Source organism: Mobula birostris, chromosome 17 (genome assembly GCF_030028105.1).
Source record: "Mobula birostris isolate sMobBir1 chromosome 17, sMobBir1.hap1, whole genome shotgun sequence".
NCBI lineage: Eukaryota > Metazoa > Chordata > Chondrichthyes > Myliobatiformes > Myliobatidae > Mobula > Mobula birostris.
In genome coordinates this window covers 68881041-68899415 of record NC_092386.1, presented here as the reverse complement: position 1 = coordinate 68899415, position 18375 = coordinate 68881041, and the positions used below count along the sequence as shown (strand labels likewise).

The following is an 18375-nucleotide window of genomic DNA, read 5'->3' as shown; positions in this document are numbered from 1 at the left end:
TCCAGAGTTGATGAAGGGTCTCAGCCGAAACATCAACTGTCGTCTTTTCCACAGATGCTGCCTGGCCTGCTGAGTTCCTCCAGCATTTTGCGTGTGTTGCTTGGATTTTAAGCATCTGCAGATTTTCATTTTTTGCCATAGCTCCTTGAAAGTGGCTCCACAGGTCGATAAGGTAGTTGAGAAGGCTTAAGGAATGCTTGCTTTTATTAGTCGAGGCACTGAGTTCAAAAGTCAAGATGTTAAATTGTAACTTTATAAAACTCTGGTTCGTTCTTATCTGCAGTATTGTATACAGTTCTGGTCACCCCACTATAGGAAGGATGTTGAGGCTTTGGAGAGGGTGCAGAAGAGGTTTACCAGAATGCTCCTGATTTTGGGGGCATGTGCTATCACGAGAGGATGGATAAACTTGGGTTGTTTTCTCTGGAGCATCGGAGGCTGAAGGGAGATCTGATAAAGGCTTATAAGATTATAAAAGGCATAGATAGAGTAGGCAGGGAGTATCTGTTTCCCAGGATTGAAAAGTGTACTATCAGAGGGCATGCATTGTAAGAGAGAGGGGGATATGAGGGCGGGGGGGCAAGTTTTTTTTACTCAGAGAGTCGTGGATGCGTGGAACCACTCTCCCACTTCATTTATAAAAATCATGAAGCTCAGGAGTCCCAGAACACTGATCTGCAGGTAGAATATGCTCCATCTACTACCGTCTTCTGCCTTCTGTGGGCATACCAATTCTGAATCCACAAAGCATAATTTCCTTGGATCCCATCATTTTTGACTTTCTGCATAGGCCTGCTACAGGAAACCTTTGAAATGTCTTATTAAACTCCATATCCACCACATGCACAGGCTCTCGAGGCATGACCTGCCCCTCATAAATCCACGCTAACAAACCCCGTCTTTAAGAATCTTCTTCAATAGTTTGCCACCCTGACTTAAAACTCACTGGTCTTTAGTTCCCAGAATTATCCCTGTTACCTTTCTTGAACAAAGGAATATTGGCCAGCCACAAATAAGGGAAAATCTGTAGATGCTAGAAATCCAAGTAATACAAACAAAATGCTGGGGGAACTCAGCAGGCCAGGCAGCATCTATGGAAAAGAGTAAACAGACGAAGTTCTGGGCTGAAACCCTTCATTGGGACTGGTATTATTGCCAGCCTTCATTCTTCAGGTGTTACTCCTGTAGAGAGGACGCAAAGATCATTGCTAGAGGTGCAGCAAACCCTTTCTTCAATTCCCATATAAGCTAAGGTATAGCCTTTCGAATCCCAGAGACTCATCTATTCTAATATATTTCAAAGTTCCCAGCACATCCTCTTTCTTAACACTGACATGCTCCAGCATTATCTGCTTATTCTTCACTTTCCTCATATTCCTCAAGGTCCATCTCACTGGTGAATACTGGTCCAACTCACTGGTTCATTAAAGACTTCAGCTAATTCCTCTGACTCCAGGCACTCATTTTCTCTTTTATCCCCAAATGTTTTTACACTCATTCTATATATCCTCCTTTACATAGGTGTACAATGCCTTGGGGTTTTCGTTAATCCTACTCACCAAGGGCTTCTCATGTCCTCTTTTAGCTCTCCTACATCCTTTCTTAAGCTCCTTCTTGCCAACCTTATAACTCTGTAGAGACTGTCAGATCCTTGTTTCCTAAATACTATGTACGCTAGGTTGTTTTCTGGCAAATGTGTATTGGTAAGTGGGAGGCTTTCAAAAGTGACATTGAGTAGACAGGGTTTGTATGTCCTTATCAGAATAAAAGGCTAGGATAATAGATTTAGGGACCTTGGTTTTCAAGAGATATTGAGGCCCTGGTTAAGAAAAAGAAGGTGCACAATGGGTGCAAGTAGGAACAAATGAAGTACTTGAGTACAAGGAATGCAAGACTTGAGGAGGAAATCAGGAATGCTAAAAGAAGGCATGAAGTTGCTCTAGCAGACAAGGCGAAGGAGAATCCTAAGGAATTCTACAGATATATTAACTAAAGGATAGCAAGAAACAAAATTAGACCTCTGGAAGATGAAAGTAGTAATCTATGTGTGAAGCTGAAAGGGACGAAGAAGAACTTAAATGGATTTTTTGCATTTGTATTTACTCGGGAGATAGGCGCAAAGTCTATAGAAGTGAGGCAAAGCAGCAAAGAGGTCATTGACCCAATACAGATTACAGAGGAGGTGGTGTTTGCTGTCTTGACACAAATTAGGGCGGATAAATCCCAGGGCCTAACAAGGTGTTCCCTCAGACCCTGTGGGAGGGCTATTGCAGAAATTGCAGGGGCTCAAGCAGAGATATTTAAAACATCCTTAGCCACAAGTGAGGTACCAGAGGATTGGACGATGGCTACTATCGTTTCATTGCTCTAAGAATAAGCCAAGAAATTATAGACTAGGGAGCCTGACATCAGTAGTAGGAAAGTTACTGAATGGTATTCTAAGGGGCCGGATTTTTAAGTATTTGGACAGACAGAGATTGATTAGCGATCATCAATACGGCTTTCTTTGTGAGTGGTAGGTCATGTCTAGCCAATCTTAAGAGTTTTTTTGAGGATGTTACCAGGAAACTTGACAAAGGCAAGGTAAAGGATGTTGTCTACATGGACTTTAGCAAGGCCTTTGACGAGGTTCCACATGGGAGGTTGGTCAAGAAGGTTCCGTCGCTTAGCATTCAAAATGAGGTAGCAAATTGGATTGGACATTGGCTCTGCAGAAGCCAGAGAGTGGTAGTAGATAGTTGCCTCTCTGCCTGTGACTAGCAGTGTACTGCAGAGATTAGTGCTGGGTCCATTGTTGTTTGTCATCTATACCAACAATCTGGATGATAATGTGGAAAACTAGATAAGCAAGTTTGTGTCTGACACCAGGACCGGATGTGTACTGGAGAGCGAGGAAGACTACCAAAGTGTGTAGCAGTATCTGGACCAGCTGGAACAATGGGCTGAAAGTGGCAGATGGAATTTAATGCAGACAAGTGTGAGGTGTTGTACTTTGGGAGGACCAACCAACATAAGAATTACATGGTGAGCAGTAGGGCACCAAGCGATCTGGGAATATAGATCCATAATTCCTTGAATGTGGCATCACAGGTAGGTAGGGCCATAAAGAAAAATTTTGGCAAATTGGCCTTCAGGAATCAATGTATTGAGTACAGGAGATAGGATGCTATATTAAAATTGTATAAAACAATGGTGAAGCCTAATTTGGGGTATCATGTTCAGCTTTTGGTCACCTACCTTCAGGAAAGGTGTAAATAAGATTGAAAGAATGTAGAGAAAATTAACAAGGATGCCGCTGGGACTTGAGGACCCAAATTGTAAGAAAAGATTGAATAGTTTAGGACTTTAATCTCTAGAACATGGAAGACTGAGGGAAGATTTGATGGAGGTACACAAAATTATGAGTGAATAGAATAGGGTGAATGCAAGGAGGCTTTTTCCCACTAGCTTTGGGTGAGATTACAACTGCAGGTCATGGATTAAGGGTGAAAAATGAAATGTTTAAGGGGAACATGAGAGAAAACTTCCTCACTGTGTGGAACGAGCTGCGAGCCAAAGTGGTGGATGCAGGTTTGATTTGAACATTTAAGAGAAATTTGGATAGGTACATGGATGGGAGGAATATGGAGGGCTACGGTCCACATGCAGGTCAATGGGACTGGACAGATTAATAGTTTGGCATGGACTAGATGTGCTGAAGAGAACTACTACTCTATGTTCCCCACCCCCCAAACCCCCCCCCCACGACTAGATGTTCCACACATCTTGTCAACCATGGTTCCTTCACCTTATCCTTTCCCTGGCTCAATGGGGCAAACCTATCCAGAACTCCAAGTAAGGACTCCCTAAACAACCTCCACATTTACAATGGGCATTTTACTGAGTACACCTCTTTCCAATTTAGAAGATTAACAGGAAGTAGTATACGTATGCAACCAAATGAAACAAAGTTCCTCCAGTCCACAGTGCACCTACAATACATATATCACACACAGCACATAAAACAAAATCAGAATCAGGTTTATTATCACCTGCATGGGTCATGAAATTTGTTAACATAGTAGCACCAGTACAACACATGATAATATAGAAATAAATAACCAAGTAAATCAATTACAGTAAAATGTAGATATAAATATATATATAATTAAAATAGTGCAAAAACAGATGATGAGTGATGGGGGTCCTTAATAATGTACATTGCTCACCTGAAGCACCACTCCTTGAAGATGTCTTGGATACCACAGAGGCTAGTACCCAAGATGGAGCTGACTAATTTTACAGCTTCTTGTAGCTTCTTTTGGTCCTGTGCAGTAGCCGCTCCCCCGCCACCCCGAATATACCAGACAGTGAGGCAGCCTGTCAGAATGCTCTCCACAGTACATCTGTACAAGTTTTCAAGTGTTTTAGGTGAAAAACCAAATCACTTCAAATTCCTAATGTAAGAGGTTTCTTCTTTTATGTTACTGTGTAGGCTAATTAAAATGGTTTCTTTGTTATGTTATAATTGAAATGGATTCTTTGTTACGTTAACTGCTGAGAAAGTCGTCCCGCTAGCAGTTTGCTTGGCTTATGTTATTGATAAGAGAGTGAATGAACCAATTGGGGTAGATGTTATTCTTTCTGTGTGTCTGCAAGTTATTGTGATGCATGGGTTTTTGGGCAGAAGGCGAGACAGAGACAGAGACAGAGAATGAGAATGAGAATGGACAAGGTGCTGAGAGTCGACTAACAGGGTCGGACCCCGAGCAGGAGTCCGAGGTCCAGGGTGTTCGGCGAGGAGAGGAGACAGAGACAGGCTTGTGTGGAGCGTCTGGTCGACCACCGTTGTTGGTCCCAGGCTGCAGGTCGAGGTGGTTCAAGGGGACCACAGGGTGAAATAAGGCAGGTCCCAAGCTCCAACTGTTTGTGCACAAAGAGATTGAACTTTGATAAGTGTGGCGCCTTTTATCTTCCCTTTATATTTTATCTCTATTAATTATATAGTTCCAGTAATATCTATAAACTGTTATTCATTTAATTGTACCTGGTGTATTGTCTGTTATTTGGTGGTGTGGGGTACATCGCACAGCATCCACACAAACTAATTACCCAGTTTGGCAGGGCCGAAGGCTGTTTCCCTAGACGACAGCGAGCTGAGCGACCCTGGGGCTTGCCAGGGGGGCTACATTATGAAATATAAGCACTGTCTTGCCTTCTTTATAGCTGCATCGATATGTTGGGATCAGGTTAGATCCTCAGAGATCCTGATAGCCAGGAAATTGAAATCGTTCACTCTCTCCACTTCTGATCTCTCTATGAGGATTGGTTCCTGTTCCATCATCTTACCCTTCCTGAAGTCCACAATCAGCTCATTCATCTTACTGACACTGAGCGCAAGGTTGTTACTACGACACCACTCAACGAACTGGTATATCTCGCTTTTGTACGCCCTCTCATCTCCATCTGCAATTCTACCAACTATGGTTGTATCATCAGCAAATGAAAAGATGGTACTAAAGCCACACACTCTAGGTATAAAGGGAGTAGAGCAGTGAGCTAAGCACACACCCCTGAGGTGATCACCAGCGAGGAGCAACATAAATAAGTTTATAAAATACAAAATGCAGGTGAAGTACGCAGCACAGGCAAATTTTAAATAGTACAGTAATTAGTTCACTGTCCTAGTGACGAGGTAGTCGCAGGGTACTCATTAATACCGCAGCCAAGGGAAGAAGCAGTTGTGTAGTCTGGCAGTCCTAGTCCTGATGCTCCTGTACCTCCTTCCTGATGGTGGTAGGTCAAAGAGACCATGGATGGATGGACAGTAGGATCCACAGCAATGCTTTGGGCCCTTCGTATACAAAGCTCCCAAAAAAATGTCACACATCGGGGAGGGAGACCAGTGATCCTCTCAACAGTTTTTACCATCCTCTTTTGGGCCTTGGGAAGTCAAATGTAGGAAGTATACAGTAGGTGGAAGGATTCTTGAGAATACTGATATACAGAGGGATCTTGGAGTACAAGCAACACCCATCAAAGTTGCTGGTGAACGCAGCAGGCCAGGCAGCATCTGTAGGAAGAGGTGCAGTCGACGTTTCAGGCCGAGACGAAGGGTCTCGGCCTGAAACGTCGACTGCACCTCTTCCTACAGATGCTGCCTGGCCTGCTGCGTTCACCAGCAACTTTGATGGGTGTTGCTTGAATTTCCAGCATCTGCAGAATTCCTGTTGTTTGTTTTTTTTTCTTGGAGTACAAGTTCATTTCTCCCCAAAAGCAGCAACACAAGTGAATAGGGTGGTAAAAAAAAATGTATGACATGTATACCTTAATCAGTCAGGCCATTGAAAAAAGATAGTAAATTTCCAGTTGTGTAAAACTTTGGTTCGGCCACATTTGGAGTACTGTGTACAGTCTTGGTCACCATAGTGCAGGAAGGAATAAAGATTTTGTAAATGATACAGAAGAGTCACCAGTATGTAGTCTGGAATGCAGACATTAGCTTTAAGGAGAAGTTGGACTGTTTTCACTGGTGTATCAAGGGTCAAGGGGGTGATCTCACATAAGTATATAAAATAACAGATGCAGAGAGTCTTTTTCACAGGACAAAAATGTTAAACCACTAGAAGGCGTGGTTTAAGGCAGAGGAGGAAAATTAAAAACAAAGTAATTCTATTTTAAATATAGAGTGGTAGGTGCCTGGGACACGCTGCCAAGGGAGTGGTAAAAATGGGGGGGGGGGGGGAATCGCAATGCTTAAAGGATATTTAGACATGAATAGGTAGGGAAGAGAGGGATATGAACCACATACAGGCAGATGGGATTAGTTTGACTTGGTAAAATGGTCATTGCGGACATGGCAGGGTTATGATGGACTCCGATCAAATTGCAGTGAGGCCCCAGCCAAACGAGACTCTAATATTCAAACACAGATTGCATACCATTCACAATCTTGCTTACCATTCCATGAGTTTTGTCTTGTATCTGTCAATTGAAGTTTTTAAGACATTGATGGTGGAAAACAAAAGTGGATAGACAGAGGAGAATTGGTTGATGTTGTGTATTTGGATTTTCAGATGGCCTTTGACAAGGTGCCACACATGAGGCTGTTTAACAAGCTACAAGCCACAAGCCCAAGGTATTACAGGAAAGATTCTAGCAAGCATAAAGCAGAGGCTGTCAGGAGACAGAGTGTGAAAATAAAGGAAGCCATCTTTGACTGGCTGCTGGTAACTAATGGTGTTCCACATGGGTTTGCGTTGGGACTAATTCTTTTTACATTACATGTCAATGATTTGGATGATGGAATTGATGATTTTGTTGACTAAAGTTTGCAGACGATATTAAAATAGGTGGAGGGACAGGTAGTTTTGAGGAAGGAAAGAGGTCACAGAAGGACTTAGACAGTTTAGGAGAATGGGCAAAGAAATGGCAGATGGAATACAGTGTCGGGAAGCGTATGGTCATGCACTTCGGTAGAAGAAATGAAAGGGTTGACTATTTCCTAAATCGAGAGAAAACACAAAAACAGAGGTGCAAAGGGACTTGAAAGCCCTTGTGTAGGATTCCTTGAAGGAAAAATATGCAGGTTGAGTCTGTGGTGAAGACGACAAATGCAATCTTAGCATTCGTTTCAAGAGGATTAGAGTGTAAAAGCAAGGATGTAATGTTGAGACTTTATAAAGCACTGGTGAGGCCTCACTTGGAGTATTGAGAGCAGTTTTGGGACCCTTATCTTAGAAAGGATGTGCTGAAACTGGAGGGGGTTCAAAGGAGGTTCACGAAAATTATTCCAGGATTGAATGGCATGTCATACGAAGAGCGTTTGATGGCTCTGGGCCTGTATTCACTGGAATTCAAAGAAATGAGTGGTGACCTAATTGAAACTTATCGAATGGTGAAAGGACTTAATGGAGTGGATACGGAGAGGATGTTTCCTATGGTGGGAGAGTCTAAGACCAGAGGACACACTCTCAGAATAGAGGGCCATCCTTTTAGAAGAGATGAGGAATTTCTTTAGCCAGGGAGTGGTGAATCTGTGGAACTCTTTGCCACAAGCAGCTGTGGAGGACAAGTCATTATGTATATTTAAGGCAGAAGTTGATAAATTCTTGATTGGTCAGGGCATTAAGAGATACGGGGAGAAGGCAGGAGATTAGGGCTGAGAGAAAAATTGATTCAGCCATGATGAAATGGCAGACCAGGCTCAATAGGTCAAATGGCCTAATTCTCCTCCTGTATCTTAAGGTCTTAAATACAATCTTGAATCCGTTTTTTCATCATTCCCTAATAAAAACTTTTTCAACCTAACAGTTCACTGCATTTTAATCTTTTTGCCTCTCTGGTCAAATTTTGAACACCATTTTCCTCATTTTTTGAGACATCCACATTCTTCTACCATCCTACTCTCTTCCATCCTCCATCCTTTTGAAGTAAATTCTACTTAAAGCTCTCACAGCAACATTCTATCCTACACCAAGCCCTGCTCATCCATCACACTGAACTACACTGACAATCAGTGTGGCAAAGTTTAAAAATTCAATTTAAATTGTTTAAATTTCATTTTAAATTTTGTATTCAGTGAAGTCCTCCTCATCCCTGCAATCTCTTTCCCTGCTACACATAAAACCACAACCCATTCTGCCAAGCAACCCAGTCTCAACTCTGGCTGCTACACCTTGTTACATTATTGCTGAATATCATGCCTTCAGCTGTTACTCTTTGAATTCTTGTTAAGACCTTCATTAACCACTCACCTCTATGAAGTTTTCAGACACACTTACCAACTTGCCATAAAAGCAAAGAGTAATATAGTATGGACACAGGTACTTCAGCCCAACAAGTCTGTGCTAACCACATTGCCCACCTAGCTCATCCCAATTTCCTAAGTCTGGCTCCTATCCCCAAAGTTTCTCCCTTCCACGTACCCATTCAAGAGCTTTTCAAATGGAACTATTGTACCAGTCTTTGGCAGCTCAGTCCATATACTCATTACTCTCTGCATGAAAAATGTTCCCCTCAGGATCCTTTTAAATCTTTCCCCTCTCAGCCTAAACTTCTGGCCCTCTAGTCCTGGATTCCTCTTCCTTAGGTAAAAGACTATTACCACGCCCCTTATCATTGTAAATACTTCTAGAGCATCATTCTTATTCTTCCTAACCAGAAGACCACAATCTGTGCAGATTAGTGATAACATCTCCTCCTCATTGACGATCAACACTGGCACACCTCAGGGGTGTATGCTTAACCCATGGCTCTACTCTCTGTATACTCGTGACTGTGTGGCTAGGCATAGCTCAAATACCATCTATAAATTTGCTGACAATACAACTATTGTTGGTAGAATCTCAGGGTGGTGACGAGAGGGCGTACAGGAGTGAGATATACCAACTTGTGGAATGGTGCCACAGCAACAACCTGGCACCCAACGTCAGTAAGATGAAAGAACTGATTGTGGACTTCAAGAAGGGCAAGATGAAGGAGCACATACCAATCCTCAGAGTGATCAGAAGTGGAGAGAGCGTCTGAGGATCTAACCTGGTCCCAACATATCGATGTAGTTATGAAGTATAGCTGCTATCTTACCTTCTTTATTAGGAGCTTGATGAAATTTGGCAGGTCAACAAATACACTCAAAAACTTCTATAGTTGTACCGTGAAGAGCATTCTGACAGGCTGCATCACTGTCTGGTACGGAGGGGTTTCTGCACAGGACCGAAAGTAGTTGCAGAAGGTTGTATATCTAGTCAGCTCCATCTTGGGTACTAGCCTACAAAGTACCCAGGACATCTTCAGGGAGCGGTGTCTCAGAAAGAGAGTGTCCATTATTAAGGACCTCCAGCACCCAAGGCATGCCCCTTTTCTCACTGTTTACAGAGCCTGAAGGCACACACTCAGCGATTCAGGAACAGCTTCTTCCCCTCTGCCGTCTGATTCCTAAATGGACATGGAATCTTTGGACACTATCTCACTTTTTTTTTTAAAAAACATAGTATTTCTGTTTTTGCACTTTTTTAAAAATCTATTCAATATATGTAATTGATTTACATGTTTATTATTTTACCTGTTATTTTTTCTCTCTGCTAGATTATGTATTGCATTGAACTGCTGCTGCTAAGTTAACAAATTTCACATCACATGCCAGTGATAATAAACCTGATTCTGATAGACTAGACTAGACGTAGACTAATTCATCGATTCTACATCAAGTTCACACATATTTTGCTACCTTTAAAATACAATTCAGTCATATTGGTCAGACCAAGCTCTAATCCGCCTTTCCAACTGAGAGGCAAAAAAAAAAAATTGAAATGGAGAGAGCTGTTTGGACAAATAGTAGTATTTTATGAGCAAGTGATGAAAATCAATATTAAAAATTTTATTTATTCTTCCTGTTTCTCGCCAAGACTTAAAACTTCAATTGACTGTCAATCAGAATTTTTTGAAATAACTTCCTTACCATGGACATAAGACTCACTGGCCTAGAGTTACGCCAGTTAAGAAGTTTATCTCTGCTGACCATGAATAAAAGAACCACTGTTGCTACCCTCCAGACCCCCTTTACCCACACCCAATTTCTAAACCCCTGAAGGGCCTCCTGTTTTCAGTTCTACACATTTACCATGTCTTTTGGTTTCAACTTCTTTATCCTTGTGAGAAGTGCCTATGCAATTCGCACAAAATGCTGGAGGAACTCAGCAGGTCAGGCAGCATCTATACAAGGAAATACACTATCAGCGTTTTGGGCCAAGACCCTTCATCCACCCAAACCATTCACTGTGTTCCCCTCTTATAGATGATGCCTGACTTGCTGAGCTCCTCTGGCATTTTGTGTATTACTCAAAATTTCCAACATTTGTAGAACCTCTTGAGTTTAGATAAATACAAATTGCTCCTGCTACTATATTTCACTTAAATTTAAAATAGAATTTACATTCTTTAGAATCTTTCAATTCGTTTTTGGGCAAGTATAAACTCTTCCCCCTTCCAGACTGCCCATGAAACATTGTCAAAGGACTATTAGTCTGTGTCTTAAGACTAGCTATGCAACTCTGACAGTTTGGAAGTGGCAGAGTTCATCCTTTTTAAAAGATCTTATCATTAGATCATAAAAAATTAATAAATTTTAACCCAAGGGGGAAAAAATTAGTCAACTTTCTGATTTATAGATGTGAAAGAAATAACGCCGATTAACATAGCAAATCAAGTTGCTACAGAAAGCAGGGTCTCCTTAAAAAAGACAGAAACCTGAGCAAATTTATAAAGTACCAAAACTGAAATTGCATTAATCAAATTGATTCCAGAAATCTGTGATCATTGAGCAAAATGATACGTTTAAATACCCTTTTTAAAATCATTCGAAGTTCAAGCCAAGAAAATTATAATTTGTTTTTGTTACGAGCAGAACAAAATGCATCAAGATGAACATGTAGGAATTCATGATTTTGACCAAATTACAAATAAACACAACTTTAAAAGCCAACAAAAAAACACCATTTTAAAAGAGGCGTTTGAAGATCCCCACAGGCATACATTTTCCCACGGTAGGCTTTATTGACAAGCAAAAGAGTTCCCTCATCGCCCTGATTAATATAAGTATCTTAACAATTCAAATGATCTGTTCATTATCCCAATGCTATTTCTGGAGTCTATTTCCTGCAAACTGGCTGCAGCAACATCTTCATTATACTTTAAAAGCATATTAACAGCTATAAAGTTTTTTGAACATGCTGAAATTGTTTTTCTAAATAAAAACTGCCAACTATGAAAATGTCTGATTAAAGTTCCAGATATGATCTAAATTGAATTTATTTGCTTTGTTTTATTACATGCTTGCTTCAACAAATGTGTATTATAGTTCATATTCAGACATAGAGATGGCAGAGCAGAAACAGTTTTCAAATCAATTACATAATTTCCAGGTTTATTTCAATCAGAAAGCATCATTCATACACCTGAGCACACAACCTTGGGTAACACACCAATGCATACTGAGGAACTGCTCTACTTCCAACAGCATTGTGATTTATCTTCTCACTCAAAAGACAATTTCATCCACCTGCTGAGTAAACAATCTAATGCCTACAATTAAATTACAAATGGGGAATTTTCCTTGTATCTGTGCAACAACCTCATATCAATTGCCCCACCAAAAAGCAATTAAATGAATATTCATCTCATTTGCTACTTTTTCTGGTGTTTCTATACACATGGAAAATGCAGTTTAATAATTATAATAGCAGTTGAAACATATATCATTGCATTCCATACGTAAAGGAATTGCTACATAAATTAACAAATAGCTCTCACACCTAGCATCCCACAACTTGCTTTCTGTAATGAATTAAACCATACCTGTGTGTGTTCGCATATGTTGTACATAATTGTTCTTTCTGTCAGAGAAATACGAACATTGTGAACAAGTATAAACTTTTCGGGGGAAGTGGTTCCGCAAATGCTTCTTCCAGTGATATTCACTGACAGTAGTGTATGTACAGATGGTGCATTTATAAACTTTCTCATTTTCTCCAACTTTGTCATGATGTTTTAAATGGGCCAGATAATGATCATAGCGGTTTGTGTTATAGCCACACCTATCACAGCGAATGGGGCCTTTTGAAATATCTGCCTCTTCTGGAAGAGGATCTGGAACTTTGGATTTACTTTGCTTTTCTGCAGTTTCTTCAACAATGAACTTTTTGGCACTGTGTACTTTGATGTGATGCACAAACTCCACCTCAGATTCCGCTTCATAGTCACAGGGTCGACAACGAAATGGTTTGGACTTCTTTCCTTTGTCTGCCAAGTTCTCCTGATTCACTACTTCTGCTGAGTCTGTGCTCAAGTCTTGAGAGGAAGTCTCAGAACCACTCTTTGTTACAACATTTGGCACACTTTGATTTTCATTATTTATATTTTCTGATTGCAATGTATCGTTCACACCTGTTCTCAATTCTTCCTCATTGTCTGATAAATTGCCATCAACTGTTTTCAATTCTGCCATCAGTCTATCTTCTCCCTGGTAATCATAACAACTTATGTCACCAGTTAAGGCAACATTTGCTAACATAACCAGCTGTGGTGCTGCTATCAAGTCGTTCTTGGAGAGATAATTAAGGTCACATATTTCCTCATTGGAAGAAATCCCCATATTGGAGTGGGAAAACATGCCGGTCCCACTGGATTGCTCAAGTACTTGGGCAGCCATCTTTAATTTTCTATATGTAAAAACAAAGGACACAGAGTCAAAATGATTCATTTCTGCAAGGTCATAAACTTACTAATTACAACCTAAAAACAAGACAATTATTATCCTGCTGCATCAACAATGTAAAGTATCTTCAGAAAATGATGACTTTGGATCAATAACTTTGTACTTATTGCATCACAGTATTTAACATTTCAAGGATTACATTTTATTTGTGAAATACCTATTGTCAAAAATAAATTATTTTACTGAAAGTGGTTATTGAAACTTTGAAATTTAAAGACTTCCAAGCTGCAAACTTCTCAGCATTTTCTGGACTTTTCAGCATACATGCAACCACTTTCTCAAACACCAAAGAAATACACTCTCTAAGTGGTTGACAGAAAACAGATACCAAGAGACATGGGGAAGAGAGAAGGTACGAGAAGGGATATTTTGAAAGGTGAGTAGTGAGAGGGAGGAGATCCAGCCAGTGATGAGATTGGAAAACTCCAAGATAAGGGAGAAAAGACCTTTAGATGTGGATTGGGATGTTGGAATGGGAGGGAGATCTAAGGATGGGCATATGGAGAGGTGATTAATGAAGGAAGTCTTCTAGTGATGGAGGGGAGACAAGGAAATAGGAAGAGGGTGAAAAATCAACTAGATTAGAAGTATGTTGGGGGAACAAAGATTGTGGAGGCAAGGAGAGGAAGGGAGACTTGGAATGCATGACGGAGCGAGGAAATGCATGGATGGTGATGGTGGGTGAAGCAAATGGGTACAGTGAAGAATTGGGGAGATCCTAAGGAACCTCACAAACTAGGATGCAAGAATAAGAGATCAGGTTTGAGGAGAGGGTGGTGAGCTGAAATAGGAGAGCAGATGTAAGGATTAGTGGGCAGAGACAGAAGTATAGCAATGACTAAGAATGAGAAATGGGAGTATTGATGACCAGCTGACAGAGGTTGAATATGAGTTCAGGAGGGTGGGGAGGGGGGTTCATGTTAGTATAGTGTCTACAAGGATAGTAAACATTTGGGGTGCAGGCTATCTTGAATGGAATGAATGGGGATCAAGGAGCCTAAAATTTTAGTGGGACATGAAATTAAAGAAATTGAAGGCAGATGATTGCCTGAAAGTGAATGAGGAAAAGGAAGCTGAAGAGAGCTGTGGAGGGAGAATTGAAAAAGGATTGTGACTAGTGATTCTGAAACAGATAACCCTGGAGTGGTTGAATGGTGGATCTGGACTGAGTAGGATTCCTGAAGGATATTAGGTCCAAAAGGAACTGCAGCCAATAAATATAGAGACTGTGTGAGGGAATGTAGAGTTAGTGTGGAGTGCAGGGATCCAGAAAATGTTTGGGGAGGATGCTACAAAAAAAAAATCTGGGGGGGGGGGGGGAATGAACAGGGCAGAAGTTGTTAGGAGATCAAAGATGGGAGTTCAGCGAAGGAATTCCCAAGAGGGTTTCCAGATATCACAAGAGGAAGGACTCACTGGGTAGATGGGAGGCAATCTTCCCAGAGAGGGAAGGTTAGGCAGAATCATGGGGAATCCCTAAGGGTTTGGGATCTATGGGGCCAGGCAAGTTTGGAATGGTTTCCATGGTAGTGAAGAGTGCAAGAAATTGTAATGAATCAAGGCATAGATAGGGGCTGGTAGAATGGGGGGAGAACATGCAGGAGATTGAGATTTTGAAAGTGTGTTTATACAGGATGAGAGGGGTTGACAGAAAGGAGCATCAGGAAGTGAAGGGTGGAGCGGAGGGGCTCTGGGATCTAGTGTTGAATGGGGTATCATCAGTGTGGAACCTGGGGATGGTCAGGAAGGAAAAGGTACAGATCCGGGGAACAGATGAGGAGTTTACAAATGGTCAAGGAAATGGGTGGGGGTAACCCGCAGAGTACCTGGACCAAGGTACAACGGACAGCCAAAACATGAAAGTGAGGGTAACATAAAGGCTGTTCGGGAAGCAGTTGCACAAAATGTCTGGGTAAGGTGCTGGGGATCTGGAAGTCAGGTATAAAGGAAGAAAGGTGCAGGAAGGGAACTGTGGGAGATGGTCGGGTGGATCTGGGTGAGGTTGGTAGACGGGAGATAAAGGGTGTTGGAGCAGGAGGGTACACGGCGCAGCGAGAAGGGTTGGGTGCATGGGCACGATGAGGGGTGATGTGGCGGGACTGCAGGCGATCCAGATAGACCTGGGATATTCAGTGCTCATGTGCTACAGGCTCCAGGGCCGACATGTTGATTCCAGAACCGCTCGCTGTCCGGAGCCCATAGTTTGGGGAAGGGAGGGGGAGGTTGGAGAGGTTGAGACGGGGCGGCTCCCTCGCCTAAAAAAAGCACCATTCGGGGAAAAAAAGAACGTGGAAAGGGCCGCCACCCATCGCCCCCTACTCTCATCAGCCCTCCCCGATTGCCTTCATTTCCCCCCACCCCTCCCTCCCCGGGGTCGAGCGCAGGCCTGCTCGGCTCCGCGATCAGCCCTGGACAGCGCCTTAGAGTCGTTGGTTCCTCCGGTAGTTCCGCAACCAACGACCCACCGAATGAGCCTTCCTCTGCCCCGGCTCGGCCTCGGCTCACCTGCGGCCCGCTCCGGCTCGGCGCAGCTCTCCGTGCTACTCTCGGCACCTCGCATTCCTTCACACCGAGAAGCCGAGCGAAAGTTTCAGCCCAACTCCAGCAACAGGTCTTCCGCCCGAGCAGGCCACTGACGTCAGCGCGCCGCTGCTCGGCACGGCTCGGCTCGGCTCAGCTGTCAGCGCAGTGCCCGCGGAAAGCAGGGGGTGCAGCCAGTTCGGGCAGGCACCCCGGGGAGAAGAACCCCAATCGACCCTTCCTCTGAAGGGAGAGGGAAAGGGGCACGCCTATCAACGCAAGCTTGAGAGAGACCCTATCAATAACCCTTGAAGACAGGGAAGGAGGCTACAGACAGAAGAGCACCTCAGTCAATGGGGCAAGAGGGAGAGGGAGGGAGCACCTCAAACAAGAGGGGCTCCAGGGAGTGGGAAAGAGGAGTTCCTTTCAACAGAACCTCTAGAAAGATTCCTTTCAACAGTTCTCCTGAGGAAGGGAGCACCCTGGACAGCATAGCTCCATAAACAGGAAGGAACCAAAACTTCATTTAGTTCAAAGTAAAATTTATTATCGGAGTACATGCATGTCACCACATACAACCCTGAGATTCTTCTTCTGCGGGCATACTCAGCAGATCTACTGTAAACATCAGGAACTGTACACTGTAAACAAACTATGCAAATGCAGATTTAAATGAATTAATGAGCATGAAATAACAATATAACAGAGTCCTTAAATGAGTGTAGCTATCTCTTTTTGTTCAACAGCCTGTGAGTCCTGAGGTAGCAGTGAGAAAAGAGCATAGCCTGAGGGGTGAGGATCTTTGATGATGGATGCTGTTTTTCTACGGCAACGTTTCATGTAGATGTGCTCAACGGTTGGGAGGGTTTTACCTGTGATGTTCACACACCAGGCCGTAATGCAGCCGGTCAGCACACTTTCCACCTCACATCTATAGATATGTGTCAAGTTTTTGATGACATGCCAAATCTCCGCAAACTCCTGAGGAAGTAGATGCACTGTCATGTTTTCTTGGCAATGATATTTATATGATGGGTCCAGGACAGGTCCTGTGAGATAGTGACGCCCAGGAATTTAAAGTTACTGACCCTCTCTAACTCTGATCCTCCAATGATTACTGGCTCATGGACCTCTGATTTCCTTCTTCTGAAGTTTACTGTCAGTGCCTTGGCATTGACATTGTGTGAGCAAGTTTACAGGCAAAAGAAAATTCCAATCAACAGAGCTCCCAGGGATAATAAATACCCCAGTGCACTGTGTACTGATTTGACTTTGCACAATTTGTCTTTCTTGACCATTGATTGCTTGTCAATTTTTGTTTTATATAGTTTTTCCATAAATTTTATTGTATTTCTTTTTTTCCTGTAAATGCCCACAAGAAAATAAATCTCAGTGTAGTATATGGTGACATATGTACTTTGATAATAAATGTACTTTGATGTTAACTTGTACTCCAATAATGGGCTCCAAGGATAAGGGATAGGACTCCTGGACCAGAGGGCTTGGTGGTAACAGAATGACAGATCATAATTCCAGAGACCCAGTTTTAAATCCCACATGGCATCTAAAATCATTAAAATAGTAATGTTGGCAATAATGGTTACAAAACTACTAAATTGTTATCAAAGAATAATCTGGTTCATTTATGAAATTCTGGGGAGGGAATCTGCCATTGTTACTTGGTCTGCGCTAGAAGTAGTTACAGGTTCACCTAGCCAGGTGTTCATTTAAAAGCAATGTGGAACTGGCAGTAAAGCTAACCTTTCAGCAATGTCCACATCCTGGAAAAGGAATAAATAAAGTGTATCTCCTGCGATTGCATCCTGGCACAATAACTGTGACAACCAAGGTGACCTGGCTTCAATCATGATCTCAGGCATTGTTTGTGAGTTTCCTATGAGTGCTCCAATCTCCTCCTATGTCCCAATGATATGCAGTTTGGTAGAATGGCACAGAGTTGATGAGAATGTGGAGAGATCAGTAAATAATTTGGGATTAATGGTGATTAACATAAAAGGAGGTTGATCATCACCCCAGACTTTCAGCGTTGTCTCTTTCTATGACTCTCGACTCCTTTCTATGACTCCTTTGTTTTGTAATTGTGCATTACTCTACCCATCATCATTACATGTTATCAATACTTATTTAACTATAAGATGTATGAGCAGAATTAAGCCATTTGGCCCATCGAGTCCGCTTTGCCATTTTATCATGGCAGATGCATTTCCCCTCAGCCCCATTCTCCTGCCTTTGTCCCTTGAGCTTTCACACCATGACTAATCAAGAACCTATCAACCTCCACCTTAAATACACCAAATGATATTTTGCTTCCACAGTTGCCTATGGCAACGAATTCCAGATTCACCACCTTCTGGCTAAAGAAATTCCTCCTCATCTTTGTTCTAAATAGACATCCCTCTATTTCGAGGCTGTGTCCTTTGTCTCCCTCATCATTGGAAACTTCCTCTCCACGTCCATTCTAGGCTTTTCAACATTCAGTAATTCAGTAATATTTGAGTAATCTTGTGTGTATATATACACGTAGATGGATTAAGCCTTCTTGTTTGTTTAAATAATTAATTATGTTGTATGAAAAAATGTGT

General features: G+C 42.2%; 1 protein-coding gene across 1 annotated transcript in view; it reads right to left on the bottom strand.

Annotated features, from left to right (window-relative positions):
• Positions 1-15906, bottom strand: part of rest (RE1-silencing transcription factor) — a 48116-nt gene extending 32210 nt beyond the window's left edge. Inside the window, exons 1-2 of the mRNA XM_072281881.1 lie at positions 15758-15906; positions 12334-13196 (exon numbers count right to left, since the gene is read on the bottom strand). Coding sequence (XP_072137982.1) covers positions 12334-13186 — 853 coding nt within the window. The 5' untranslated portion in view covers positions 13187-13196; positions 15758-15906. The remainder of the gene's footprint in view (positions 1-12333; positions 13197-15757) is intronic.
• Between the last annotated feature and the right edge of the window lie 2469 nt (positions 15907-18375).